Source organism: Pithys albifrons, chromosome 7 (assembly GCF_047495875.1).
Source record: "Pithys albifrons albifrons isolate INPA30051 chromosome 7, PitAlb_v1, whole genome shotgun sequence".
NCBI lineage: Eukaryota > Metazoa > Chordata > Aves > Passeriformes > Thamnophilidae > Pithys > Pithys albifrons.
Window position 1 is genome coordinate 9,631,798 of NC_092464.1, and position 26,138 is coordinate 9,657,935.

At 38.7% G+C, this 26,138-nt stretch overlaps 1 protein-coding gene across 1 annotated transcript in view; it reads left to right on the top strand.

Moving 5' to 3' along the window:
- UBE3C (ubiquitin protein ligase E3C) overlaps positions 1-19,624 on the top strand; it is a 68,529-nt gene extending 48,905 nt beyond the window's left edge. The window contains exons 19-23 of the mRNA XM_071559872.1: positions 2,530-2,742; positions 10,730-10,918; positions 11,011-11,077; positions 11,950-12,080; positions 14,902-19,624. Coding sequence (XP_071415973.1) covers positions 2,530-2,742; positions 10,730-10,918; positions 11,011-11,077; positions 11,950-12,080; positions 14,902-15,072 — 771 coding nt within the window. The 3' untranslated portion in view covers positions 15,073-19,624. The remainder of the gene's footprint in view (positions 1-2,529; positions 2,743-10,729; positions 10,919-11,010; positions 11,078-11,949; positions 12,081-14,901) is intronic.
- Positions 19,625-26,138: the final 6,514 nt, after the last annotated feature.

Consider the following 26,138-nt stretch of genomic DNA (forward strand, 5'->3'; position numbering starts at 1 on the left):
GCTGGCATGGTGGAATTTACCTCTCTGAAGGAAAACCAAAGTTTATCATCACTTTATGTACCAGAGTTTTAGTGCATTTTTTATTAAACTTTATTAGGACAGCTTAACTTTGAAACTAATTAAAACACTACTGTTGTTCTTCTTTCCAAAAATACTTTGTTTTGAATATTGCAATCACTTAGCTAAGAGAAGGAGTAATTAAAGTTATTCTCAAGTTGCACAATTTAGTTTATTTAAAAATGTTTTATATAGTTTTTAGATGAAGTTATAAATGTTCACTTTGGAACTACCTGAAGATTAATAGTGATGCATTTGAAATGCATTATTTTTTTATTGATTCTTAATGTAGTAAATTACTGAAGTTATTTGGCAGCAAACAGAAATAGCCAGTGATGTTGTTCACATTTATTTTCCTGATACCGTCACAATTTGCATTAATTGCATTGCAGCTGCACTCACTTATATTAAAAAGCTTCTACCATAATTAATCCTTTTTATTTCAAATCATTTTGGCACAATTTCTAGCAATAAACACTCATAAAAGACAGACACTTGAAAAATAACATACAAGTTTCTTCAATATACCTATTGCTGCTTTTCCTGACAGGGAATTATTGATAGGCTTCTAGGATCAAGTGTTGCAAGTGGCGAAGACTTAAGACCAGTTTGAAAAATGCTAAGTGGATTATTTTGCATAAAAAATAGACAGGTTTTGAATTTGTGTAATTAACCTGTGTTTAGAAAATACCTTGATTTATGTCTACATTTGTATTTCAGTTGCATACATTATGGAAATTTAATTTATAATCCATTTAGCTGATGTGATCATAGTTTTTAGTGCTATCATTTATTAGTCCTTGTATATTAAATGCTCTAAAGGCTTAAACCTGCCTTGTGTAAAAAATTACACCTCTGCATTTACATTTTATGAGTCATAGATGGAATTCCATTTTAAATTCGGGTAGCTTTGATATATTTAAGGAATTACAATAGCTTTATTGTTACTAATGCAGGAACAGCAAACACTGACCTTATACATTGCAAATTAATGATTTATCCCTCTAGTTTGCTTTTAAAGTCAACTATACAAATGAGGATTTCGACTTCTACACCTTGAATAAATCATATGGCTCTAAATATAATGCACCCTTTGGCTTTGAACTCGTTATTCTCAATTCTTTTGCAAGGTCTAACTCACCTCATAGAAATGTTCTTTCAAAAGTTAAGGAATTGTGTGTATTTTTCTTACCATCTTTGTTGGAATACCATTGAGTGATTAAACCCACATTTATTCTTCTTTTTTCCTTTTTTTTTTAAGTCTGATTGTGCTTCCTTTTCTAAGTTTGCAGCAGATTATGGAGGAATTAAGTAATGCCAAAGTGCTGCTCTTGGAGTGTTAAAAGGGAATGATCAGTGATGTTGTGTTGGGGATGCCTTTTGTGATCAGCCTGGCAGGGATAGCAAAGATCTGTAAAGATTTGGTTGTCATTGGCAGAGCTGCTGATGTGGCAAACACACTGGGCAATGGGAATGGCTGTAGACAGAGGGCATGTGCCAGGAATTTTTTTAAAGCCTTGGTCCTTTATTCAGAATAGATCTGAAGTTTCCATCTCTCCTGCTTTTGAGAGCTACAATGAGTACTTTTTTCGCCCAGTCCAGAAGTTGTTACAGACGTCATGGAACGTCTGCAGAGTTGCTTTGCCTTACATCAAAGTGTACTCATACAGTAGTTTAGCTGAGAGTGGTATTGCTGGAGTTTTGTGCATTTTTGAAAATTCCTGAGGATACTTTCAGTTTACAGTAAAAATACATTTTTCATGAGTGGTGCGTGTTTGGATCAGGTGCATTTTTAGTTCAGTAAACTCCTGACAGGAGTAGCAGTGTCAGGCATAGAAAGGATTAGAAGGATGACACAGTTGTAGCTGGTAAACTCTTGGCTGGGAAATGAGGATGGTTTGATTATGCCATGAAAGTAGCAGAATTCATGAAAAATGTGCAGCAGTGAATCTCGATAACGTCCAAGAGACATAGTTTGGAGTAGTTTAAAAAATGTACTGGGTTTACAGAGTTACTTTTAAGGGGATGACTGTTCTACAGGCAGCAATTGATATGAATGGAAGAGCATTGCTTGTGATGATGCCAATGGAAGTAGAGAGGTCAGCTTTCTTTGTTAGACATTCTAGATGCAGTTGCATTGTCCTGTAGCAAACTTTGCTTTTCTTGCCAATCTGTGTGATTTGGACAAGAAGATTAATGACAGATAAGCAGTGAACTTACATTTTAAATCCTCACATAATTAATTAGTGAGATTTGAGACCTTGGTATTTCACAAGAATACACACATTTCGAACTTCGAACGAATATTCTTAAATTCATGCAATATCTGGGCTATTTCCACACCAGAAGAACCTACTTAGGCTCCACATTAAGAAGGAATTATGGAAGAGTTAAGAAATAGACAATGACCTTCAGAATTCCTGCATGTACAACAATAAAATCTAATGTGCTTTTCATTGCTTTCTTTTTCAGGCTCTTTATGAAAATATGCTGGTGGAGCTGCCATTTGCTAGTTTTTTCCTCTCAAAATTACTTGGGACAAGTGCTGATGTTGATATCCATCATTTAGCTTCATTAGATCCGGAAATGTACAAAAATTTGCTTTTTCTCAAGAGCTATGAGGGAGATGTGGAAGAACTTGGACTAAACTTCACTGTGGTAAATAATGACCTTGGGGAGGCACAGGTAAGAAGGGCTTTCAATTCTTTTTTCTTTCATGTATGACTGATGAATCATTGCTACCTCTATTAATTCAGTTTTTAATTTAAATGTGATAGGAAACGACTGTTAAGGGTGCTGTGAGGTATCAGTAGGGATTCTGACTCAATATTTGGAGTAGACAGTAACTGTTCTTAAAAAATAACTGATGATGATTTAAAAGGTCTGGTCTTTTAAGTAGTAGACTGTGGTGAGTATAACAGTCTTACATGTAGAGTTGTATTGTCTGAGATAATTTCTTGAGCAGAATATTTTATGTTGGTTCTTCAATTGCACTTGAAATAATTGCAGAAGTTAGATGTAGATGTACTGCCTGGTTTTGAACTGGAATTAGCTGTTATAATGGATTTAAATAATAATGATAGTAATGACTGTTGTGAGATAAGCATTGTCTCTTTGGTCTGTTATTTTCAAAACAGAGAGCCTGAATTTTGACCAGTGTTGACTTTTCTTTGTATACCCCCACTCCCTGACCCATTTTTTTGGTAAAGGTTGGTGTTCAGTGCTTCTAAAAACCAGCTGGTTAGGAGCTTAAGTGTGACTTCTTAATGCAATTGTACTGAAAATTTGATTATGGCTTTTATTTGCTGTGTTCTGTGTACTAAGGATCACTTACAATAGTAAATAAATGTCAACAGAGGTTTAAAAGCATGTCTCTGTGTGCTAATGCAGTTAACCTCCTTAGGTAAAGTGGTTTGTCATGCTTCCTCTTTCACTTTTGAGGATTTAAAATGGTGTACTCAAAAGGTCTGCTTATTCTTAGTAATGGTATGTAATTGGATCAAAAAAGTAAACCTGACCACACTGTGATGTGCAGCAGCATCCAAATTCAGCCTCCTGTCCTGAGGGGAGGCAGAGACTCTGGAAGGGATAAGCAGTTCTCTGGGATGTGCCTGATGGTCAGGGAAGCAGGAGAGGGGACTTCCCTGATGCAGCAGCATCACTGAGATGCAGGAACTAGTCCTGGAAATTGTTAGGTTGAATTCTCTGCTGCTGGTGAAGTCATAGCAAGTTTGATGGCCAAGACTTCTGCCTGAACAGCATCAGGCTTGCACTTTATTTTATTCTTGTCATCTATTTCCCATCATTTTGGAAGATGCTAAAACCTGGTTTTAATTTTACAATAGAATTCTCAGATTTGGGATTCCTAAAGCATACTGAAGGAGAGAGTTGAGAGTTGCCCGATACAAGCAATGTTTAACATTAAACATATGCCATATGTCATCTTCTCCCCTGGATTACACTCCCTCCATGAAAGCATCTTAGCTGCTCTGTCTTTAGAGAAACACTCAGAAATTGGATATAAAGACGTGCTACAGATACACCAAAAAGCACCTTCTTACAGTGCCTGCTCTGTTGTACCCTGTGCTGTGAGTGACTGGTGCTGAGCTGAGCTCTGCAGTGCCCAGGTTTGGGTTACCAGGGTGCAGAGCAGACAAGGTGGCATTGCCCAGGAAAACCTGAGATTTTAAAGGAGCAGGGGAAGTCTAAATTCTAGAGCCATTTGTTTAACTGCACTTAGAGTAATAGCTTTGTTGGTCACAGCTAATAAAAATCTGGTTTAGGCTCTAATTAAAAATGAAAAGTAGCAGATATTTTCTGGAGAGGTTTTGGTTTCCATACTTTATGAATCTACTCAGTGTGTCCTCAAAAATTAGCCACACACGTTAGAACTGACCTCAGCAGAAGGACATAGAGAGGGGAAATAGCTCAGAAATAATGTAAAAGGAAATCCAAGTTAAAAGATCTTGTCAGATCTAACTATTGCAACAAAAAGCTGTAAAAAGTGCATTCTTGCCAAGAAGCCTAATCTGCTTGTTAAAATTCTCTGAGGGCTATGGCACATTTTCAAGATTTTTGATTTGTAATTGTTTAGCATAATCTTAAAAGGAAGATTAAATATAATAGAGAGTTTCTATGTAACTGAATGAAATGTAACTAAATGATTCTATGATTCTAAATGTACACTAAAATAAATATTCTGGTGCTTGTTTGCTGTGTTTATACTTTTGAGAGAGAACAATATACTCATGAAGTATAACCATCTTTTTATGGGACTGACTGCATGTTATTATTGTTCAGCAGAACCCATTGGTTCTTGTCAGTGTCTTCTGTCTTTCAATGCAACAAGTTGCATTTTATACTTCCCTTCATTACCTTAATAAACCTCAATGGATAAATACATTTTGTGTGCTATTTGACTTGTAAGCACTGCATTCTGATGGATTGTGCCAAGGTAAGGCTAATTCACTTTAGGAAAAGAGCTTAATTTGCACTCCTTATTTTGAATGTACATTATCTCTAGTTTTCAGCTAAACAACCACTTTAGTGTTTAATAAATTAGTGCCCAATGAATGCATCATAAATCTATCATTGTAAATAGCTGTCCCTATGGCAGTGTCCATCCACCAGTTGTGGCACAAAAGCATTATCTGCAATGAAAGACACATTCAAAAGGGGCTCTATTGCCTCTGTCAGTAGTAGAAGGTAGAAATTCTATTATCAGTGTATTGATTCCAATCCTGTAATGTGCTTTTAGATCCCATTAAACTATTGTCAAAGTGCATTCACCAGAAGTTGAAAAAGGTACTTAATAATTTGCACATTAGACCTGCTAATTAGGGGAGCTATGCCATCAGCCTTATCTTCCAACCCCAAATAGCTTTAGCTTTTGATAAAGAACTATCTAATGCAGTGATACCAGCCTGCATTTCAACTATTGGGTCTCCTGCATAAAATGGTGGCCAGGGAAAAAGTCTTAAAAGGGTGTCAGGTGCCTTCAAGTAGCTGTGCATATTGATTTACTTTTTCCTTTTATCTTGTAGATTCGATGGTGATAAAATGGTTATGAAAGGTCTATAATAAGAAAAAGGTTAACAAATTCAAGAAAATACCTTGTCTTTTCAGATCTCTCTCCCACCCCTTTTCTCAGTGAGGAGGGTGAGTTTTGTGGCTGTCCAGGGGAAGAGGGGAAGATGCAAATATGCATTTCCCTGCCTTCAAAAATGTTTGATACTGCACTCCAGCAAGTCTTTGCCAACACTGATTCATGAGATTACATGGATCTTAACTTGAGTGTGATCAGAAGATTCTATAAAGAGTAAAAGTACTAATCCACAGAAAAGCACATGATACACATGGCAGCAGTTTCTATGAAATCCATGTTATGGAAGTTGGTGTTGGGAGACCTTGGGCTGTTTAAACAGGTGTGAATGCCATTGCTCTCACTGAAAATATGCTGACTCATTAAAAGGGAGTTCTTTGCCTTTAAATTTCCTTGAGAGGAAATTTTGAAGGCTTAAAGGTAGTTCTGAAAATTTCTGTCTTGGCAAACTCTTTCATAGGGTACAGCAACTTGGATGAATCATCTTGGGGGTTTTGCAGAGGCAAAGTATTTAAGCTGAGGCTGATCCTTCTCAGGCAGGTTCATAACACGGCAAATGCATTCTTAGGCATTCATGTGCAACTCCTGCCTGAACATCTGCAAAGCAGATGACAGGGAGAGAAAGGGAAAAAAACCCACTTCATTGACTTATTTTCAGAATGGGGAAAAAACTTTAGGGGTTATATAAACAAAAAGTGATCAGAGCTCAAGAAAAAGATAAGTATTTTCATCTATCCAAAACACAAGTTTTATAGGAGTTTTTGACTAAGAGAGCTTTGCAAAACTGCACTGAAGGTTCTGTGATTCTGTCTTATGCCTTCATGCACATGAAAAGAACATCTAGATGACAGGTCCCTTTTCCTAAAGTATTACCATTTTAGCCTCCAAGTATTCCCCTTTTCTCTGTTGGATTGGGAAGGAGCTGTCACTGGCAGATCTGTGTGAGCAACCTCAGCACTGAGTGTGTCTGCCAACAGAGACTTGCCTTTTTCTGCCCATGATCACATTGCAATTCAGCTTTTTGTGACAGATTAGCCAGAGGATAAATGCCCTGAATTCTGCTTGAAAAACATTATGGTATTCACTGTTTTGCTGGTTTTGGTGTGTATTTAATTCATTATTATGATAATGTTCAAAATAGTAGATACAATAACTGAAAATGGTTATCTGAACTGTTTGCTTGAACTGCAGCCATATATAAAGTAGAGATATATTTTGTTTTACATAAACTGTGGTGGGTTTTCCAAGTAAGAATATAAGTCGATTATATTTTTAGTATGTAGCTGCAGAAACATGAAATTCATAGCCAAGAAAAATGTGAAGTGCAGGGCACTGTGGTTCCAAGTGTATGCAACCTTCAGTTAGAGGCCTGATGCTGCAATAGTTCTGTCTGCGGTACTAAAAAATGCAAAGCATCTTTGCGTTCAGATTTTTGAAGATATGGGACTTTCCCATCACATTTTTTAATACCCCGTTATTTTGAAAACACACTTTGTGTGCAGGGAATCAAATTCAGTTCTCTCTTGTATTGTCTGAATGATCTGAATACTTACCCAAATATGTATATGGTTAATTTCCTTTAATATGTATAGTTTTGATCATGAACCAAGTTAAAATGCTTTTGTTTGTTTGTTTGTTTAATCTGAGCTCTACGAAATAGAAACAAAGGTGATGACACAAGCCTGTAGTTTCCTACCTAGCCTGGCCCATCCCGTGCCGCTGTGTTATTGCCTTGCACCATCTAGTGGCCAAAATGGGATGGAGAAACGTGCAAATGCAAGCTGATACAGCTTTTAAGATGTGCTGTGGCTTTTTGAAAAGGAACTCTTCAGCAATCAGCCCTGACTTTTAGAACTAAGTGGGAGTCGTGCAATAGTTCCTTTAAAACGCCATGAAAACTTTGAATGGCTGAAAAGTGAACTGCATCGACATTCACCGTACCTTTACTCCTACCAAGTGTTATGGTTTTCTGTCTTCTGTTTTACATCCTTCTTAGCCTTTATGGCATAATATATTTATTATTCATGCTACATTATTCCTTTTGTTTCAGTCTTGGATGATCCTTTGACAAAACAGTGATAAAATCAACCTCATGTTGACAAACTCTGATAATGGATAGTCAGATCACTGGAAAACCCCAGGGGATACAGTTACCCGACTGCTGTGCTCTTGTGGCAGTGCAGGGCTGTGGGGAGGAAGGAGAGCTACAGAAATGTTGGATCAGAAATCAAAGTTTGCTAATTAAAAATATAAAAATAAAGGAATGATAGAATTTGTTAAAAAACCCCTTTGTTCTGTTTTCTAAAACTAGTGGTCAGAGAGTACAATACTTTTCTTCTCTGTTTTGGAGGAAGAACATTATAGGGAGAGAATAGCTTTTGTTATAGAATGGACACAGCTTTCCTGACATTCTTAGAACACTGTGGAGCCAATGTTATTACAATACAAATGTAAATTAATCTGTGTCTCATTTGTGTTTGCTGACCTGCAGGGAAGGTCAGACATTTGACTTCACTTAGTGCTGGAATGAAAGTTAAAATACAGCAGTTTTCTAAATCATCTTGCCAGTAGTTCCCTTTTGCTATTTAGGAAAGAGGTCAATTCAAGCTTTTTTTTGTCTAAATATTGAACTCACAGAAATAATTATATACAAATGGAGTAATATCTATTAGTCAGTGTGTTGTTGGTGTCCCTATTCTTAAGAGAAGCTTGATGAGTTAGGTGATACAAGTATGTTTAATGTGGCCCAAATCCGTGTGTCCACACCTCAGAGAGAGGGATTGTATTGGATGAAGCAGTGTCAGAAGAACAAGGAGTTCTGCAGTTCTGCAAAACAAGTAGAGAAAGTTTGTAAGTGGGCAGAGAGCACAGTGTTGGTAGCACTGAGGTCTCCACACTGATCTGTTCATGTGGAACATCGTTGATAGCTCTGATCCTGTAAAGCTAAAGAGGACAAGAATTTAATAAGTAAGAGAAAGCTTTCTGATCTTGTTAGGCTTTGTAAAAGGGTATTTTATGGGAGGAAAATAAAGAAACCTGACTTACTTTAGTTCAGTAAAAAAGTCTCTGGGCAGATTAATGATGCTGCCCATAAGCAATACATCATGGATATAATTAAGGAGGAAGGAAAGACCTGGATAAGCTGTAGAAAAATATTGAAATAAGGACAATGGGTATGGACAAACTTTTCCTGTTAAATTTGCAGACATGTTTCTAGTCAATAATTGGATTCATCTGATAATTAACTTTCCTGTGATAGTAAAATTACTGCAGTGGGATGAGACAGTGCATTTCCAGACTGTATTGTTGCCTGCAGTAGCAGAGGAGAGAGCAGTGCAGGGGCCCCCTCTCATCAGGTGTATCCACTGTTTCATGGAACAAGTCCCATACACATTAATACTCCTTGTGGACTCTACCAGTAAAAATACCTCACCCTCAGGCCAGTCAGTGGCCCCAGACACCGGCCCATACTCCTGCAGTGGACAAGTTTATGCCTGCAGGGTATGAAACTGTGTCAGGAATGGGGTTTAAGCAAAGTCAGTACTACCTGCACGCAGAGATGATGGAGTATTGATGAGGTTTTTTTACTCTAGACATTAACAAAAGCAAGAAGCTTGCAGTGGAAGCAATAAAGTGGGAAGTAAGATATATTTTTAACACCTATTGTAATTCAGTTTGTGGTAGCTTACCAAAGAAAATGGTAGATATTCCATCACAGGATTGCCTGTCTAAAAAATGTGCTCTAAGTCATCTATGGATTTATGGAGTTAAATACAGGAATCTCTAGACAGAATCCTCTGGCCTGTGTTATCTGGGAGGTCAGAATTCACAGGTCTTAATGGTCTATTTCACCTCAAAAAGCTATGAATCAAACAAAAATCTGAATACTCAAAAGCACTGTGAATTTTTAATCTTACCATTTTGCACATTTCACGTAGCATCAGAACAGCTCACATTGTTAGGTAGCAAGTTACAAAAGGAGTTATTCATGTGTTTCATTCTCTGTGCTCTAAAGATGTGGTCATTATCACACACTGAAATGCACAGTTTTAAAAAAAATTACTCCAGAGTGTAGAAAAGCAAACGGTTTCTGGAAGAGTTCACAAGGTGACAGTATGTCAGCTTTTCAGGTTTTTTAATTCTCCTCTTAGTACTCAAACAATCTCTTCCATTTGGACTGCTTCACAAAATTGACCCTGTGCAGTAAAGAGCAGAATATGCAAAGGCCTTGAAGTATTTTAATAGCAACTACCTTTGATCCTTTGATCTTAATGCAGTTACAGTATCTTTTGTTTGGGGGGTTTTCATTAAAAATTCTACCATACTGAGATACCTTGGTGTACTTGAAGGACACAAGTTAAGCTTCTTCACAGAAAAAAAGGTTAAGTCTTGGTCTGTTTCTTTTTTACTTTTGTTGAATGTGCTGAGCATGTGTAGTATGGATTTTCAGCAGTAGGAATTGTGAATGTTGAGCATTCTGTACATCAGAATCAGTTTTAACTCAGCAGATGTTGCTTTTACCATAATGTGACCCTGCAGAACTCATCAGTACCAAACAGGTAGAGAAGAGCCCAGCCAGTCCCACACAGTTTCCCTAATCCAGCTGGAAGGAGAGTGCTCTATGTGAGCTCTGTGCTTGTACAGGCTGCTCTTTCTTCATCAGTGGAGCTGGGGTGGGCTTGCCATAGGGCATGTTGTCACCTGAGTTTCTGTCTGACTTGCACTGGTGAATTTAGTATTACACACTGCTCCCATTAAAGAGCTCTGACTGTGCTCAGAATGCTTTCTGGTGTTAAACTACAGGGCCATGTGACCATCTGCATTGGCACTTGGAGGTCTCGGTCTAAAAACTGGATGCCACAGAACGTGCTTTTACAAGTAAACAGATAAAAAGGCCTTACCTTTATAACTCATCATCTTTATCTTACTTTGAAGTGAATATTCCTGAGTATATTCTGGTCAATCTCAAATACATACGTCGCATACTAGAATGTGTTCTGTTCAGTTTTATGGTTCCAGCACACAGAATTGAAGGTTCTCAGGGTGATGAAAATTGCTGTTTATTTACAGGTGGTTGAGCTGAAGCCAGGTGGGAAGGACATCCCAGTTACCAGCGCCAACCGCATCGCCTACATCCACCTGGTGGCAGACTACAGGCTAAACAAACAGATCCGGCAGCACTGCCTGGCGTTCCGGCAGGGACTGGCCAACGTGGTGAATCTGGAGTGGCTTCGCATGTTTGACCAACAGGAAATACAGGTACTTCTGCTTAACACTGCAGAAAACAATTGCTTTAGACAGAATTAAATCCGAGGTTTTGCCTGTAACAATCTGATTTCCTTCGCTATTAGGTTCTGACTTCTGGTGCCCAAGTTCCTATTAGTTTGGATGATCTTAAATCTTTCACAAATTATTCAGGTAAGCATATTTTGCTTAAATAAAAAACCGTATTATTACTGGCTTGGGAATAAATAAGCTTCCTTTTTAACCTAGCTTTTAAAAAAAAGTTACAGGGTCATTCTTGTTACATTTGGCCAAACTCTGTGGACAGGCCTGAATTTCAGAAGATTGGCTAAAATTACAGCCCAGTTTTATCAATGTTGGGAAAAAGGGATATGCAGTTGATTATATTTACACACTTACATGCAACTTTATAGCTGGATAATTAGAGGACATTCCTTTTCTAAATTAAAGTTAGTCAATGCTTGTGTCTGATTACCCCAAAAATAAGTTTACAAGTGACTTTGGGATAGTTGTTTCTATCAGCACATTCAGATACTTACCCTTTCTGCGACAGTCTGAGGAGACAACTCATCTTTTTGCCTTGTGAGAAGTGCAAGGTGTCTTATGTCTTACTTCATTTTTTCCCCTGCTTTTATCATGAATGTAGTCAAAAAGTAGCTACTAAATCATCAGTTCATATCTGGGCTTACTTCAAGGTAAGTTGATTCATTCAGTAACATCCTGGGTCATGCAGATTTTGCACACTCCTGGAGTAAAAAGCAGTAATCTGGAGTTACTAGCTAAACTAAATAAAATTAATTTAAAGTAGGATTCAATGAAGAAAACTTCAGTTAAGAAGCTGAGGGATATAGTAGCCATAGGTAAGCAATGAAGCTGAAAATGCAGTGATGAGAGATCTGTAGATACTGGAAATTAGCACCAATAATACTGTAACTGCTGGTTACAGTATTTTCCCCAAACTTCTGAAGATTGATGCTAGGTTTTCTGAAGAATTTATTCCTTACATAAAACTACTGTACCTCTAAAACATTTAAATCTCATTGTAGGTGGCTACACAGCAGACCATCCTGTAATTAAAATATTCTGGAGAGTTGTTGAAAGCTTCACTGATGAAGAGAAACGCAAACTACTCAAATTCGTTACAAGCTGCTCTCGACCACCTCTTCTGGGGTTTAAGGTACGTGTCCTCTCACTCCCAGACAAGTTTTTGTAAATGCTGAGATGCTGATCCAAGCTTTTCTTGTCCAGGAATCTGCAATTCGAGAAGAATATTCCTCTGTCACTATAAAAACAGCTTCAATGTTTGCATTTGCATGTGTAATAAGTATAGTTTTCAAATACTAAATGAAGTGTTACTCTGTTGTTTTCTATTTTAACTGTGAAACCTGCAGTCCCATTGGTCAGAGCATTTGCTGTGTGTCATGGAGGGTCCTTGCTGCCATCTCATGTTCCTGTGCAGAAGCAGAATTGCTGCCAGTTTCAAGGAACTGGTTGAGTTAAGAATAGTGTCTTTCAAGTCAGGCAAAAGACAAATGAGGATATAAAAACAGCTGTTAAATATGAACCTCTTAAATTAACCATTTGAAGTAGGATATGTATTTTCTTTTAATTTGCATTTACCTGCTTTTAGGTCACAGCTTATTACCCTTTGTAGATAAATATTTTGCTGCTGTCTTCAGATTTCTATTTATAAGGAAGTTTAAGTATGAAGAAAGCTTTTGTCTACTGCTCATAAAACTAAGGAGAGGCCAAGGCAAGTTGAACACATTTTGAAGCTAAATTCTGAGAATGTTTGACCTGTGAGTTTCACCGAGATGCAAAATTTTGGTTAAGAGCTGCCTGTGGACTTCATTTCCTCTAAAATGTGGGAACATTCAGTGCTGTGTGGTGGTGTTACCCTGGGGAGGAACTGGCACTTTCAGATGGTAATTTGTCTGACTACTCCATGTGTCAACTTCAAGATGAAACGAAATGTCTTAGACTCCACAAAACATACTAACTAGATCACCTTTAACAGTAAAGGGTGTCCATAGATTTGGATATGGAGACAATAGAGATGGCTGCTAAAGTACATGAATCCTGTCTAGAGTATTCGTTGATTGATTTATGTGACTGATTATTTAAAAGCCTGCAAGCATTTTTCCTAAACTCCTCAAGTCCACATGAGTGTCACTGTACGGTTCTCTAGGAACGAACAGGACAGCAGGAAGGACAGTTAGAAAACTGTGGGATGAGGCCAAGATAGAACAGTGCACATCAGTCGTGTGAGGGAGGCAGAAATGGGAAACAACTGTGTGGAAATCAGTTAAACAGAAGTCTCCATTTGTTGTCATCCTCTTTATTTACAAGGGCAGAGGAGGAAATGCAGGTGTAGGTACCCAGCTTTGAGGCAGCCAGTGTGGCATTTGAAGAGATGGAGGAAATGAATCCAAAGTCTAAAAATATTAAGACTGACGGTGATACAGCCAAATGTGGGAAGCTGAAGTTTGTGTGTGCACCTGGGAGATGGGCCCCAAACTGACTTTAAACATACATGGCTAGGCAAAACCAGAAGTGCCTGCAGTAATATCTTGTTGGTAGGGATTTACCATCAACCCAGGGGCTTGCCAGGAAGTGTTTGCCAGAAAAGGAAGTGGGTAACTGGTGTTTCCATCAGCAGTGTCTTGCTAGCCCATGACAGTGTGTTGAGCTTCGCAAGTGAAGAGTGTGAACCCACAGGAGCGCTGAGTATTACCGGCCAAATAACAATGTATTCCTGTTGATGTTATAAATTAACACAAAGGATCTTCAAAATTTGTTTGCACTGTTGTATTGTACTTATACTGTGTTTTTCTGAGAGAAACACAATTTCTGGTTCTCACTCAAATCTTCTGTGTGCTTTGTATTCTGGCACGTTTTCTTCAAGTTAGTACATGTTAATTTAAGATAAGGAAATGTCTTGACATTCGTAGCTTATAGATAGCACAGTCTAGCTTTGCATCATTTAAAAATTTTAAACTTTCACTGCCAGAGTCAGGCTCAGAATAACATTTACTAAAGCTAATTAAAGTTTAATAAGTTTAATAAATGTCATTGTTGCAGACCAAAAAAAAAATCATTAAAGTGTGGTTGAAAATTGTTAAGTTCCAATCAGGTCACATAATAAATTGATGATACTTTGCACTTCCAAACTATTGCAGTTTCCCGCTGTACAGTATTTAATTATGCAACAAATGGTGCCCTTGGCATGACATTTCAATTTAGAACTCCATTTTTCCATTTTTAAAGCTAAAGTGGGGGAATTAAATTAGCATTTTGAAAGGAACACTAAAAATGCAGCATTTTAGCTGTGAAATACTTTTAAGGCCTCCATTTGAACAATAATTTAGCTTAGAATCTCATTGACCTTTTGCCTTTGGAGCTGGAGTTTTTCTCCTGTTTCTAAAATCAGAACTTTTTTACCTCAGGCAAGCATTTAATAAAATGAATACTATCTTGCCAGCAAAAGCAGTGCTTTAGAGTTAACAAATAAATACATTTTTCACTATACTCTTTCTCAGAAGAGAAAAAATGGATTATATTAAAACAATTAAATATTACATACAAAATATCTTTAAAATGGGTTCTTCAGATCAATAGTTATCACATCAGGAGAATAATCAGGGTTTGACAAGGTTATATCATTACTCTATACACATGAATGTTACATTATTGTAGCATTGTAAATTTGTATGATAGACTGTACAAACAGTAACAAATCATTATATTTTCCTTAGACCCCAATAAATTGCTTTATGTTTTGCAAATTATTGGATTTTGGTGGGGACAAGGTAGAGGGAGGCACTATGCAATTCATGGGTGGGTTTGGTGCTATCAGGAATGAAAGAAAATGCCATTTTGTCATTGTGACAGGTGTTAATCTGGTAATTTACTTCCTAGAAATGTGTGCCAGCTGCTACAGGGTAGGTTTTGACTTGTAGGTCTTGTTTTGATATGTTTGTTGTTGTTGTATTTTCCAGGAGTTATATCCTGCATTTTGCATTCACAATGGAGGATCTGATTTGGACAGGCTACCTACTGCCAGTACCTGCATGAACTTGCTGAAGCTTCCTGAGTTTTATGACGAGAATCTGATGAGGAGCAAACTTCTCTATGCCATTGAATGTGCTGCTGGATTTGAATTAAGCTGAGTCGAACCGATGCTTTTTTGGATGATCTGCAGAGGAACTAACCAGTGCCTACTCTATAAGCAGCACCCATACCCAAGCAGTTTTAAGGGAATTCTGTCTAGATTTTTGCAGCTCTTGTGTCTTATCAAATGCCCTCAAATAAGTTTCATTTCTAAACACGATTTCTTAGTTAGCTTTCATTACTGAGTATTATGTTGACACTGCTTTATAATTTAGAACCATGAATGCTGTGTGCAGTGTGGCTGATTTCTGTGTTTATGTGAAGAAGGAGCACATTTAAAGAACAGTGACATCTCAGTGAAATTAACCAAAGAAAAAGCTTTGGCTTTGTGCTGTTCAAACATAAATAATTTTACAAACTGGCAATAAAGTTGTGTACCGTGTAGTGCATTGGGATGAGACAGGGCTAACATCCTGCAATTAGTCTTTGAGATGGAAGGGAAGCAGATGTTTGCAGATATCCCAGAACTGAGGATGAAAATGCTCATTACTGGTAACCTAACATCTTTATTTATGTTGTAGAATTGTTTACAAGTCATGGAGACTTGGGCAGTCACCAACTGTGTGAATTTTAACAAGGGCAAATGCCAGATTCTGCACCTGGGACAGGGCAACTCTTGTTGTGTGTGTGGACTGGGGAATGAAGGGCTGGAGACCAGCTGCCTAAAGGGCCCTGGGGGTCCTGGTCGATGGCAAATTGGACATGAGTCAGCAGTGCCCTGGCAGCCAGGAGGGCCAGCCTGTCCTGGGGGCATCAGGCACAGCATCGAATTCCCAAGGGATCCAAGCTGGAATTATCAGGGATCTGAGCCAGAATTCCGAGCCAGAATTCCCAGGGGGCTGAGCCGGAATTCGCCAGCTGGGTGAGGGAGAGGATTGTCCTGCTTTGCTCTGCACTGGGGCAGCCTCACCTTGAGTATTGTGTGCAGTTGCGGGCACCACAATGTAAGAAAGACATTGAACTATTAGAGAATGTCCAAAGGAGGGCAATGAAATCAAGGGTCTTGAGGGGAAGCTGCATGAGGAGTGGCTGAGATCACTTGTCTGTTCAGTGCGGAAAAGAGGAGGCTGAGGGGAGACCCCAGTGCAGTTACAACTTCCTCGTGAGGGGCTGAGGAGGGGCAGGCACCGATCTCTTCTCTATGGTGACCAGTGACACACCCAACAGAATGGCCTGAAATTGTGTTAGGGCAGGTTTAGTTTGGGTATCAGGAAAAGGTTCTTCACCCCAGAGGAAGGCTGGGCACTGAGCAGGCTCCCCAGGGTCACAGCACCGAGCCTGACAGTTCAAGAAGCATTTGAACAATTCTCTTGGTCACATGGTGTGGATCTTGGGGAGGGTCCTGTGCAGGGCCAGGAGTTTTACTTTATGATCTTCGTGGGTCCTTTCTAACTCAGCATATTCTGTGACAGTTGTTGCAGAACCAATTTTGTTTTATACTACCTTCCCTCAAGATGGTAGGCACTGAGATAAAATGGGTGTAATATTATATTTGTGCTTTCTGAAACACCTTGAAGAAATAGGATTCACATTATTTTAAGCTGAACATTTGGTTGCATCATTATCACTTGGACACTGTTCTGAATGGATGTGAGTATACAGGATTTCTCTGTGGTTTTCTCTGCTCAGTTTTTGTCTTTTGTGCCCGTACAGGTATTTTTGGTTGGTTGGTTTGTTTTAAGTGAATCAGATTCCTATTGCATACACAGTACATACAGGAATCATCACTTTGGAAGAATATACATGTAACAATTATTAAAATTATTTGAACCAAAGTTACCAGGCTTTATCTTTTATGTTTGAAGCCTGTAGTGTTCACATTCCTTTTCCCTATCATTTATTTCCATTTTAAATGCCATATCTGTACCATAGACACTAATCACTTTTTTTTTTAATTAAACAGCTTTTATATCCTTTTCCCTGCAGTATTTCTGCTGAGGAAAGTAAGTGAAATATGCTGCTTAATACAACTCGATAACTGGGGTAAAAATTTCTTTCATATGGAAGGAGCTGATCCTTCAGTAGTAGGCACATCTTAGGGTTTCGTATGCAAACTGCAGTCAGTGTAAAAAGAGTTGTAGTTCAGACTGTAAGATTCATCAGTGCATCCCTCTGAACTTTAGTTTTATATTATAAATCATCAAAAATTACAATCAAATTTGTATTCATCTCTTATGCAAAAAAATATTTTGCTGTTACTGGAAACTCCTCTGGATTTCCTATTTAATAAGCAGTAACCAGCAATATCCTTTTAAATGTGGGAAAAATGAGTGATTTTATGATGTTTACTAGTAACCATATAAAAATGTATAATTTCTTAATTTGGGTAATAAATGAAGTGTTAACTATTCGTAGTCTTGATGTACAGAAATAAAACAATTGGTTTTCTTTTTGGTTTTGCTTTAGGCTTTTTATTTATGTTAAGTGTTACGTACCCAACCTATTCTTTATCCCAAATTCTTTTCTTGTATATTTTTCTACATAAATTATGGAACTTGTAAAGAAGTTGAAAAAGAGATCAGTAATAGTGGAACTGCCTCCTCCTAATTGCAAAACCTGAACACTTATTTTAGATAGCATTATTTATTTTAGGACCTAATGCTTTAAATATTTTGAAATTATTTTTCAATTCCATTATTTTGCTACATTGGGTAGTGTTGTATCTGTATTTTGTAAAATTAAATTAAATTTTTCTATTAAATAATTGTATTTTGAAGATTGTGTTGGAGTCATGCCAAGTACTGGTGACTGGTAACCTTTGCTTTCTGCTTTTGAAAAGGAGACAGTGCACACTATTCCTGTCTGTGACCAGGGAAGCAGCGAGTTCATCAGGGGGAAGCTGCAGAGAAGTGTCATTGCAGGAAACTTCCACAGAGAGCTTGAGTTTGCTGAAAATGCTCTGACATTTTATTTCTTCGGTACATAGCACTCAGTGACCTTCTTTGTGTATTCTGTACATTAAGTGTGAAATTCTGGCAGTGGCAGTCACTGGGAGCAGTTGCAGCCGAGATCTCTTTCTGCAGGTGTTCAGCTGGAGGTCTGTGCTGCTGCTGCAGCTTCACCTCCCTCAGTGTCCAGACTGCAGTGGGAGGAGCAGGGGCTGTCCTTTGGCAACCAGTGTTTACGGTTCTGCCTGCTGTTTTCAGAGGGTCAGGATGAATCATGAGTTCCTGATTTTCCATGGTCTCTTGCTGGATATTTTAAGGAGCAGGAGATAAAGGTATGAGGAGAAAGACAGGCACATAGTTAGTCATGTTCTGAGGAGCTGGGGGGTCAAAATGATCTCTCATAGCACTTATGTAGCAAGAATTGTTTCTATATGAAAGTGGATTTTCTGGTTTTTAACAGAAGAGCAAACTGCCTCCTAGCTGAGATGCTCCCAGAGTTTAGGTAGGCAGAGGCAGTAAGCACTCTGCATGCAACTAACCTGAAATATTCTTGTAGATTTGGCAGTCAGAATTAGAGCAGTTACCATTATGGGTTTGGGGTTGGTTTCTGTACAAAACAACACTTAAAGTAAATTTCTGTACTAGAGTGTTTCATCCTCCTAGTTCAGAATGACAGCATTTTATAGTTGGTTTTTGTTTTCAAATAAATTTTGGTTTATAATTTTGTAACCTGGTCTAAAAACATTTTTATCAAGGTCTATATGATGGAAGAGGTTGCAAATTTTTCATCTCTACAAAATTAAAAGGCATTGAAAATGGAATAAAGAAATAAAACTAGCATTTGGTCTGTTTATGTGAATAAGAATTTTGCCAGGTGGGGGTTTAGTCCTGTTAGCTGGATTAAAAAAAGTAAACAAACCACAACAAACCAAAACAGAAATGATAGGCCTTGTTCCTTAATGCTGGTTGTCTTCCATCATGGTCCTGAAAACTAGACTGGCATAAATGTCACAAAACTCCCTCATGATTTCTAGGGGGCATTTGTATATCTGTGAAAGAGGAAAGATTTTCCTCTGGTTTCATGCATAAACATTGAGCTGACAAAGTTTGATTTAAACAGTTATTTCTGTGTGGGCTGCTCCATAATTTTAAAAAAAGAAAAAGAGCTTCCTGATGCTATTAGTAGCAATGTGGGCAGTTTTTTGGCACCACTGGAGTAATATAGCACAAACATCCTAATTGGATCCGATAAAGGGGTTTGGAATTCACAGAAGACATTTTGAGTGCACTGAGCTCATATATTTCAGTTTATACCAAAAAACTGTTAAATGCCAGTGAGACAGCACATGCTCTTTTCACCACTGAAAAATAGTACAGCACAGGAAAAAAAAAAGGAAAAAAAACAACAGAAGAATATTTTGTTGGACCTGTAATTTTTTTTGTATTTATAATTATATGCAAAAACTTTACAACATTTGCTGGTATACATGAATCTGTGTTAATAATGGTTTGTGATGTAAATGCTTGTTACCTTTTTTTTCATGATGCTTTGCCTGTCAGTGAAGGAGAGAAGAAATGAACATGGTCTGTGAAACTGATCAGGATATCTATATTTTTATTGACTTCTGCTTTTGTGAATAAAATAATTTGAGTTTTCTTGAAACTATGCTGAAACACTCCTTTCATTTTTTGCAGTAAATTGGGCGTTCTCTTTTTAAAGATTGATAGTGCTGAATAGGTTCTAAAAGAAGCTCATATTAACTGCTCATTGGTCTTGAAGTTATTACTGTTGGAACTAGTTGGGTGCCCAGGTGGAGTCTCTGTCCCTGGGGGGATTTAAAGGGTGTGCGGCTGTGGCAGTCAGGGACATGGTTTAGTGATGGACTTTGCAGTGCTGGGTCAGGGTTGGGGCTCAATCATTGTAGAGATCTTTCACAGCCTGCTCTGTCCTGTGATTCTGCTGCTTCAGGATGATTTGTACCTTCAGTTTTCAAGCTGTGAAGTTCCCAATTTGTCAGCCAAGGTGCAGGTCAGAGGTTTAGCTTTGTTTCAGTGTGTCTCTCAAACAATATAGCTAATATCATGTTTGTGCTTTGGAAAAACTTCTTCAGTCTGGGAAGAACAGAACTCCCTGGATAAAACCTGAGAAGCTGTAATTCATAGTGAAGAATGCTGCTCTGTCAGCAAACATACAGAAACACCTCTCTCAGCTTCTCCTGGAATTTTAGCAGATATGTGGGCTCACTCCTCTGAAGGTGCAGTTTAATTTTTATCTCCTTTGATAATTAAAATTTTATAAATATCTGCTTCCCTTTGCGTATTTCTTTTCATTGCTAAATACATTTTTAGTTCCACTGTAGTATTTATAAAATTAGTATTGTGCATTTTCATTTTTGAATACTTAAAAATAGCAGCATATTTGCTTCACCTGACCTGCCACTAAAAATGGGGTAAACATAAAAAGACAGAAAACACATATTTTAGGGCATTTCATAATTTGTAGCATTAACAGAAGCAAATGCCCAGGTGTCTTGCGTGTTTTTCAGTATGTATCTCCTAGTCTGGAAAGCTCTTTAAGTTTCTCAAGTGTGTAGAGAGACAACACAAGGCAACAAGTGATTATGAAGTTCTGTCAGTTGAATCCATTGGAAAGAACAGAATGGTTGAAGTCAGCAGGAATGTCTGGGTGTCACGCAGTCCAACCCCTCTGCACAAAGCAGGGTCACCTACAGCAGGTTGCTCAAGACCTGATCCACTCTATGGTGACCAGTGACAGGACCTGAGGGAATGGCCTGAAGTTGTGTCAGGGCAGGTTTAGGGTGGATATTAGAAAAAGGTCCTTCCCCCAGAGCGTGGCTGGGCACTGGAATGGGGTTCCCAGGGAAGTGGTCACAGCACCAAGTGACAGAGGTCACGAAGCATGTGGATGATACTCTCAGGTACATGGTGTGACTCTTAGGGATGGTTCTGTGCAGGAGTTGGACTCTGATCCTCATGGGTCTCTTCTAACTCAGCATATTCTGTGACCTTGCCTCTTGGAGTTGTGAATGTCTCCATGGATGAAGAATCCACAATTTCTCTGGACAACCTGCTTTCAGTGTTCAATTAACTTTGCAATAAAGCATTTTTAACCAATTTTAAACAGATTTCTTGTATTCCAGTTTTTACCATTGCCTCTTGTCCTGTCACTGGGTAGTACTAAGGAATCTGAGCCTTCTCCAGCCTGAACAGCCCCAGCTATCTCAGCCTCCCCTCATATGACATGTACTGCAAAACATTAATCATCTTTCTTGATGAACACAGCAGCATCTTCAAAATACTTCTCTGGACTTTGATGTGACTGGGGACCGACAACACTAACTCTCTTCCTTGTCAGGTGCTTGTAGTTGTTAATCAGTGGTACTTACCAGGTAGGGTTTGATTTAAGATTTTATAGATTTACTTTTTTGATTTCTAGTGCTGCTCTGACTTTTCAAGGATTTTTCAAATCTGTTACAAGCATGAAACAACAGACTCCATAAAAACTGAGCTCTGAATTATTTTCACATTTATTTTTTTATAGATACAATGCTAAACATTGGTGCAAAAAACCTGGGACTAGTGCTAAATGTTAAATCACCTAAACGTGTATCTAATTCTTCTGCCACCAACAGGATCAAATATCTAGAAGAGCAACTTCTTGGACAAACTGCTGTGATTTGGCTGTTTTCTAGAGTGTGGGTAGCCCAGAATCCAGCAAAGCACATCACAGTCACACAGGAGAAACGGGAATTCTGACTGGCACCAGTAGGACGTAAAGGCAGGCACAGATGTCCTGCAGATTGATTTCATGCCATCAAGGGATGAGCTTTCTTACATGATGGATAAATTGTTGTGACATTTATTGTCAGAATAGTTGCTCTCCAGTCTGGGACTAAGTTTCCCTGTCCACAGCTCCGCAGAAAATACACATTCTCTTTGCAGAGTTTGTTAATGTATTTATAGAAGCAGCTTTCTCAGATGTCCTACTATATTTAACATCATTCTTTTCTGCATTCCCAGAGCAGCTGTTTGTTCGTTCTGTGTAACATTTAACTAAAAAGTAGTTTTGCATTATTTCTATTTTATTCTTTGTTTATAGTTACACATAGTTCTTGATTGCTGAAGAAGGAAACAGGCATTCACCAGATGGTGTTATTTCAGGATCATCTTGCTACTGCTGCTTGCCCAAATGTTAGACCTGGGAAAAGCGTCTCTCCCCAGTTGCTATGTAGTTTTGCTGTATGTTGTCAAACAAACCTTCTGCAGAATTGTTTTCTTCTAGCCCTTGTGTCTTTAATTAAGAATAATTCTTTTCATTACATGAAGAATGATTCTTTTCATTACTCTGCTTGCTGTTTTCCCCTTCTGCACTTTCAGGCAAACAGCAGCAGAGCTCAGAGTTCTGCAGAGATATTTTAAGTCTAATTATCTAGTAGATCTATCTGGCTATTGATGAAAAATTACACAGAATTAACTAATATTTGGCATTGGTACACAGATAAGAAAGCATATCCCTGATGAAGTCAATGAACATAAATGCTGATCAAGCTGTCCTTGCAAGGAATAAGCACTTGGCACAAGCTGTGAAATCTTTTGACTGCCCACAACAGCTCCTGGGTTGTTGTCTGCAGACCCCACATAATCAGCAGAAAACATCTGATGCTTCAGGAGGAATTGGCAAAACCACCAGCTAGGCTGAAATACTCTAACCACTTTCCAAAGCATCCACTTGGCTCAGGCTTTTGCTTACAAAGAGGAGTCCAGATAAACTCGCAGCCTCTAGATTACCCAAGATGCAGAGTACCAATAAAAATTGAGGTTGTGCTCGGCAGAAAAACACTGGAGAAAGCTAATGAAAATTGGTTATTTTGTGCTCTTAATGCTTCTACTGAAAGTTTTAAATGCTAGGTGTATTGCCCATATTTCAAGTCTAATTGTTTCTGATAAGCTATCAGCAAAAAGTTAATGCTTGTATTTAATTAAGCGGCACTTTCCAGAATTACTTTGCCAGCAATACTGTAATTAAATGACATGAGAACAGTCTTTGATACATATGCTCATATTCTTTGTTAATACCAAAGATAAAATCTGTAAATCTGTAAATAGAAAAACTGGATGCATTAAGCAGCAGGGCAGAGCAGCAGGCTGGGAAGGCTACAGCCATTACCACCTCAACAGGACTAATATTAATGTCTCTCTAATGCAGCATTTTTAAGCATTTCTTGTGTTCTGATGTGCTTTTCATAATTGACCTCCATAAATCATAAGAGATGATTTAAAAAAAGAATCTGGGAACTATGTGAATTGCTAATACCTCCTGGAATGCTGCCATGTTATTTCCATCATTAGGTTATAGCTACCAGTTAGGCCTGAATTCGTCTCACTTAACTTCAGCCATCTGTAAGGTGGCTGTTGAGGCACTTCTGATGAAGAAAGGCAGCCCAGGGATGGAGCTGAGCAGTTCCTTCTTTACTAAAATACGTCTCCAAAGTGGGTGAAATGAATTGTGCCTTCTCCTCCTCTCCCTCTCCCTAGTCAGTGGCCTTAAACCAGATGCTTGAATTTGAGACTGCTGAAGTCAGAAGTCAACCCAACCACAGCTTTGCCTCATGTTCCCAGGTCAGAGTTGCAAGTTCTTGCATAATGAAGATCCTTCCATAACAGAATTTATTCTGACTCATGACTCAGCACCTGGATACCAGCCTAGATCTGCCTGGATCTTTGATACCAGCTTTGACAGACCCACCAGACCTTATCAGCTTTGTTATTGGAATGTTGATGCACTGCCAGCAACATCAGATTTAATGCTCCTTATCTTCTGCTGCAAGCAGTTAGCCATAAAAACATAGAACGCTTTGACTTTATACTTTCACAAATACCTTAGAAGGTTTCCTAATCTAAAAGCTTTTCAGTTTTAGTCCTATAAATAAATCTAATTAAACATATTAATGAAGCCAGTTATGTGATTGCTTTGGATTGGTATTGCCTCTCACAGTATCCTTTCTGGACAAACTGCCCAGCACACAGCTGGATGAACACATCATCTGGTGGGTGAGCAGTTGGCTCTGGGGTCAGGCACAGAGGGTGACAGTGACTGGGGTGACATCAGACTGGTGACCTGTCACTAGTGGAGTTCCACAGGGCTCCATCTTGGGCCCTGTGCTCTTCAACACCTTCATAAATGATGCAGGACTGGAAGGGGTACTAAGGAAGTTGGGAAGCACTGCTGACTCCCTTGATGCCTAAGATCACATTATCCTGAAAGAATCCTAAAGGCTGAGCTGACCCCACTGAAGGTCTGGAGGGGTAGAGACATGTGTGCTGCCATTTGGGGCTAAGGCCAGGAGTGCAGTGGCACAGCAGCCTTTCCTTCACTGCTCACCTACAAGCAATGTTGTTTTCATCACAAAACAAACAGAAGCCAGGAAGACAAGATTGTGTTCTGAAATTGTTGAAATGTTTTTCTGTTAAATTCTACAGGAAGTTGATCCAAGGGGGTAAAAATATGTTAATGTATTTACAGATTCTTCCTGTTAGTCTTGCACTCCCCAAATTACTGATAACTTGTAATCCATGGTAAAGTGTTTCTGTGCATGAAAAAATGCATAGGGTTAACTTTTGTTGAGATGACTTCAGGTGGAATGCATCGTCATTGACCAAGATTATCTACCCCCAACAAGGTGGGGCTGGAACCACAGGTGGGAGGCAGAAACTTCTCCCTGTGGTAGGAGCAGTCTGGTGCATGCTGGGTTAGAGGCAACCTCAGCCTGGAGTCTCTGGAATTACTTACTCTCCATACCTGAGGCTTTGAGATATTAGTAGAAATCCCTTAGCTGCTGCCTCTGTCCCGCTGTTCCGCAGTGTCACCAAGCTGATGGAACTCCTGTCTGCTTCCTGCAGAGACGCTGGGAGCGGCTTCTGTCTGTCTGCAGTTCCAGAGCTCACCAGACCAGATGCTCACAAGTGTCAGGTGGTAAATCTCAGAACTGGGGCACTGGGGAGGTTCCTGTAAGCGGTTCTGCAGAATCCGACTCAGGTCAGCTGGGGACGAGCTGGGGTCACACTGTTTTCTCTACAGGAGTTTTGGGGGTGCTGACTTGGCACCTGAATCTCTGCAGTGTGTGCTTCAGTCTCCCTGCAGAACCTCTCCATGGGCTGTGTCTGTTGCAATCACCTGCCTTTCCTTGTGACACAGAGAACAAAAAATTAAACACCATGCACAATATTAACAAACCTTTAAAAATTAATCAGTTATTGTTCGGTGTTAGACATAATCTGAGCTATCAAAGATCATAAGTTAAAAAAGAGGTGCCCTAATAAATGATATTTGTAATTGGTGGCTCTGCAAATTACCTGCCCCGTAAAGTCTGAGGAAATGTCTTTGTATCCCACTTCAAAAACAAGCATAAATGAAACAAAACATATTTTGGATTTTTTTTATTATTACATAAGGGATTATATATATATATATATATATATATATTATTCCTATATCAGAAGGGTTCTAGTGGAGAGCTGCCCTGTCTAGAGTCAGAACAGAGCTAGAAAGTGTATGGGCAAATTAATGTGATGATAACAATTGAGTTAAAGCAGCCACAGTCCTGGTTGCACTGATGTAGACAGTGTTTTGATTTCAACCCTGTAATTCCCCATGGAATCATTCTTCTTTGCCATGTCGTGCTTGTGTGGGTAAATAGAAAATTTTATGATTGGCATCCATCATACCTTAAATTTAATATAAAATCTGCTCTATAAACAAAGCAAAGTAACTGCCTCATGCACTACTCTTGTTTACTGCAAGTCACATTTTTAGGACTCTTCATACTTTGTTCTCCCCTGTCATTGGTTATGAAAGATTGTGGAGAAACCTCTTTATTTCCACATCAAGAAATGTTTAAAGCATTACATCAAAATTTTGTATGACCTTCTTCTGCACCTGCTGCTTGCCTTTGCACTTGCCAGGCTGGGAATCCTCCGAGGTTTGAGCTTTGCCTGTTAGGAAGAGCCTGTCTAACCTACCAGCCATTTGGGTTTGTTTTTTTTTTCTTTCCAAATGGATCAACAACTTGGACTTCACAGCTACCTGCTGATGAGAAACTAATAATGGAGCAAGGTGTCTCCTCCATCTAATTTTGAAGACTTGTTTCCATGACCAT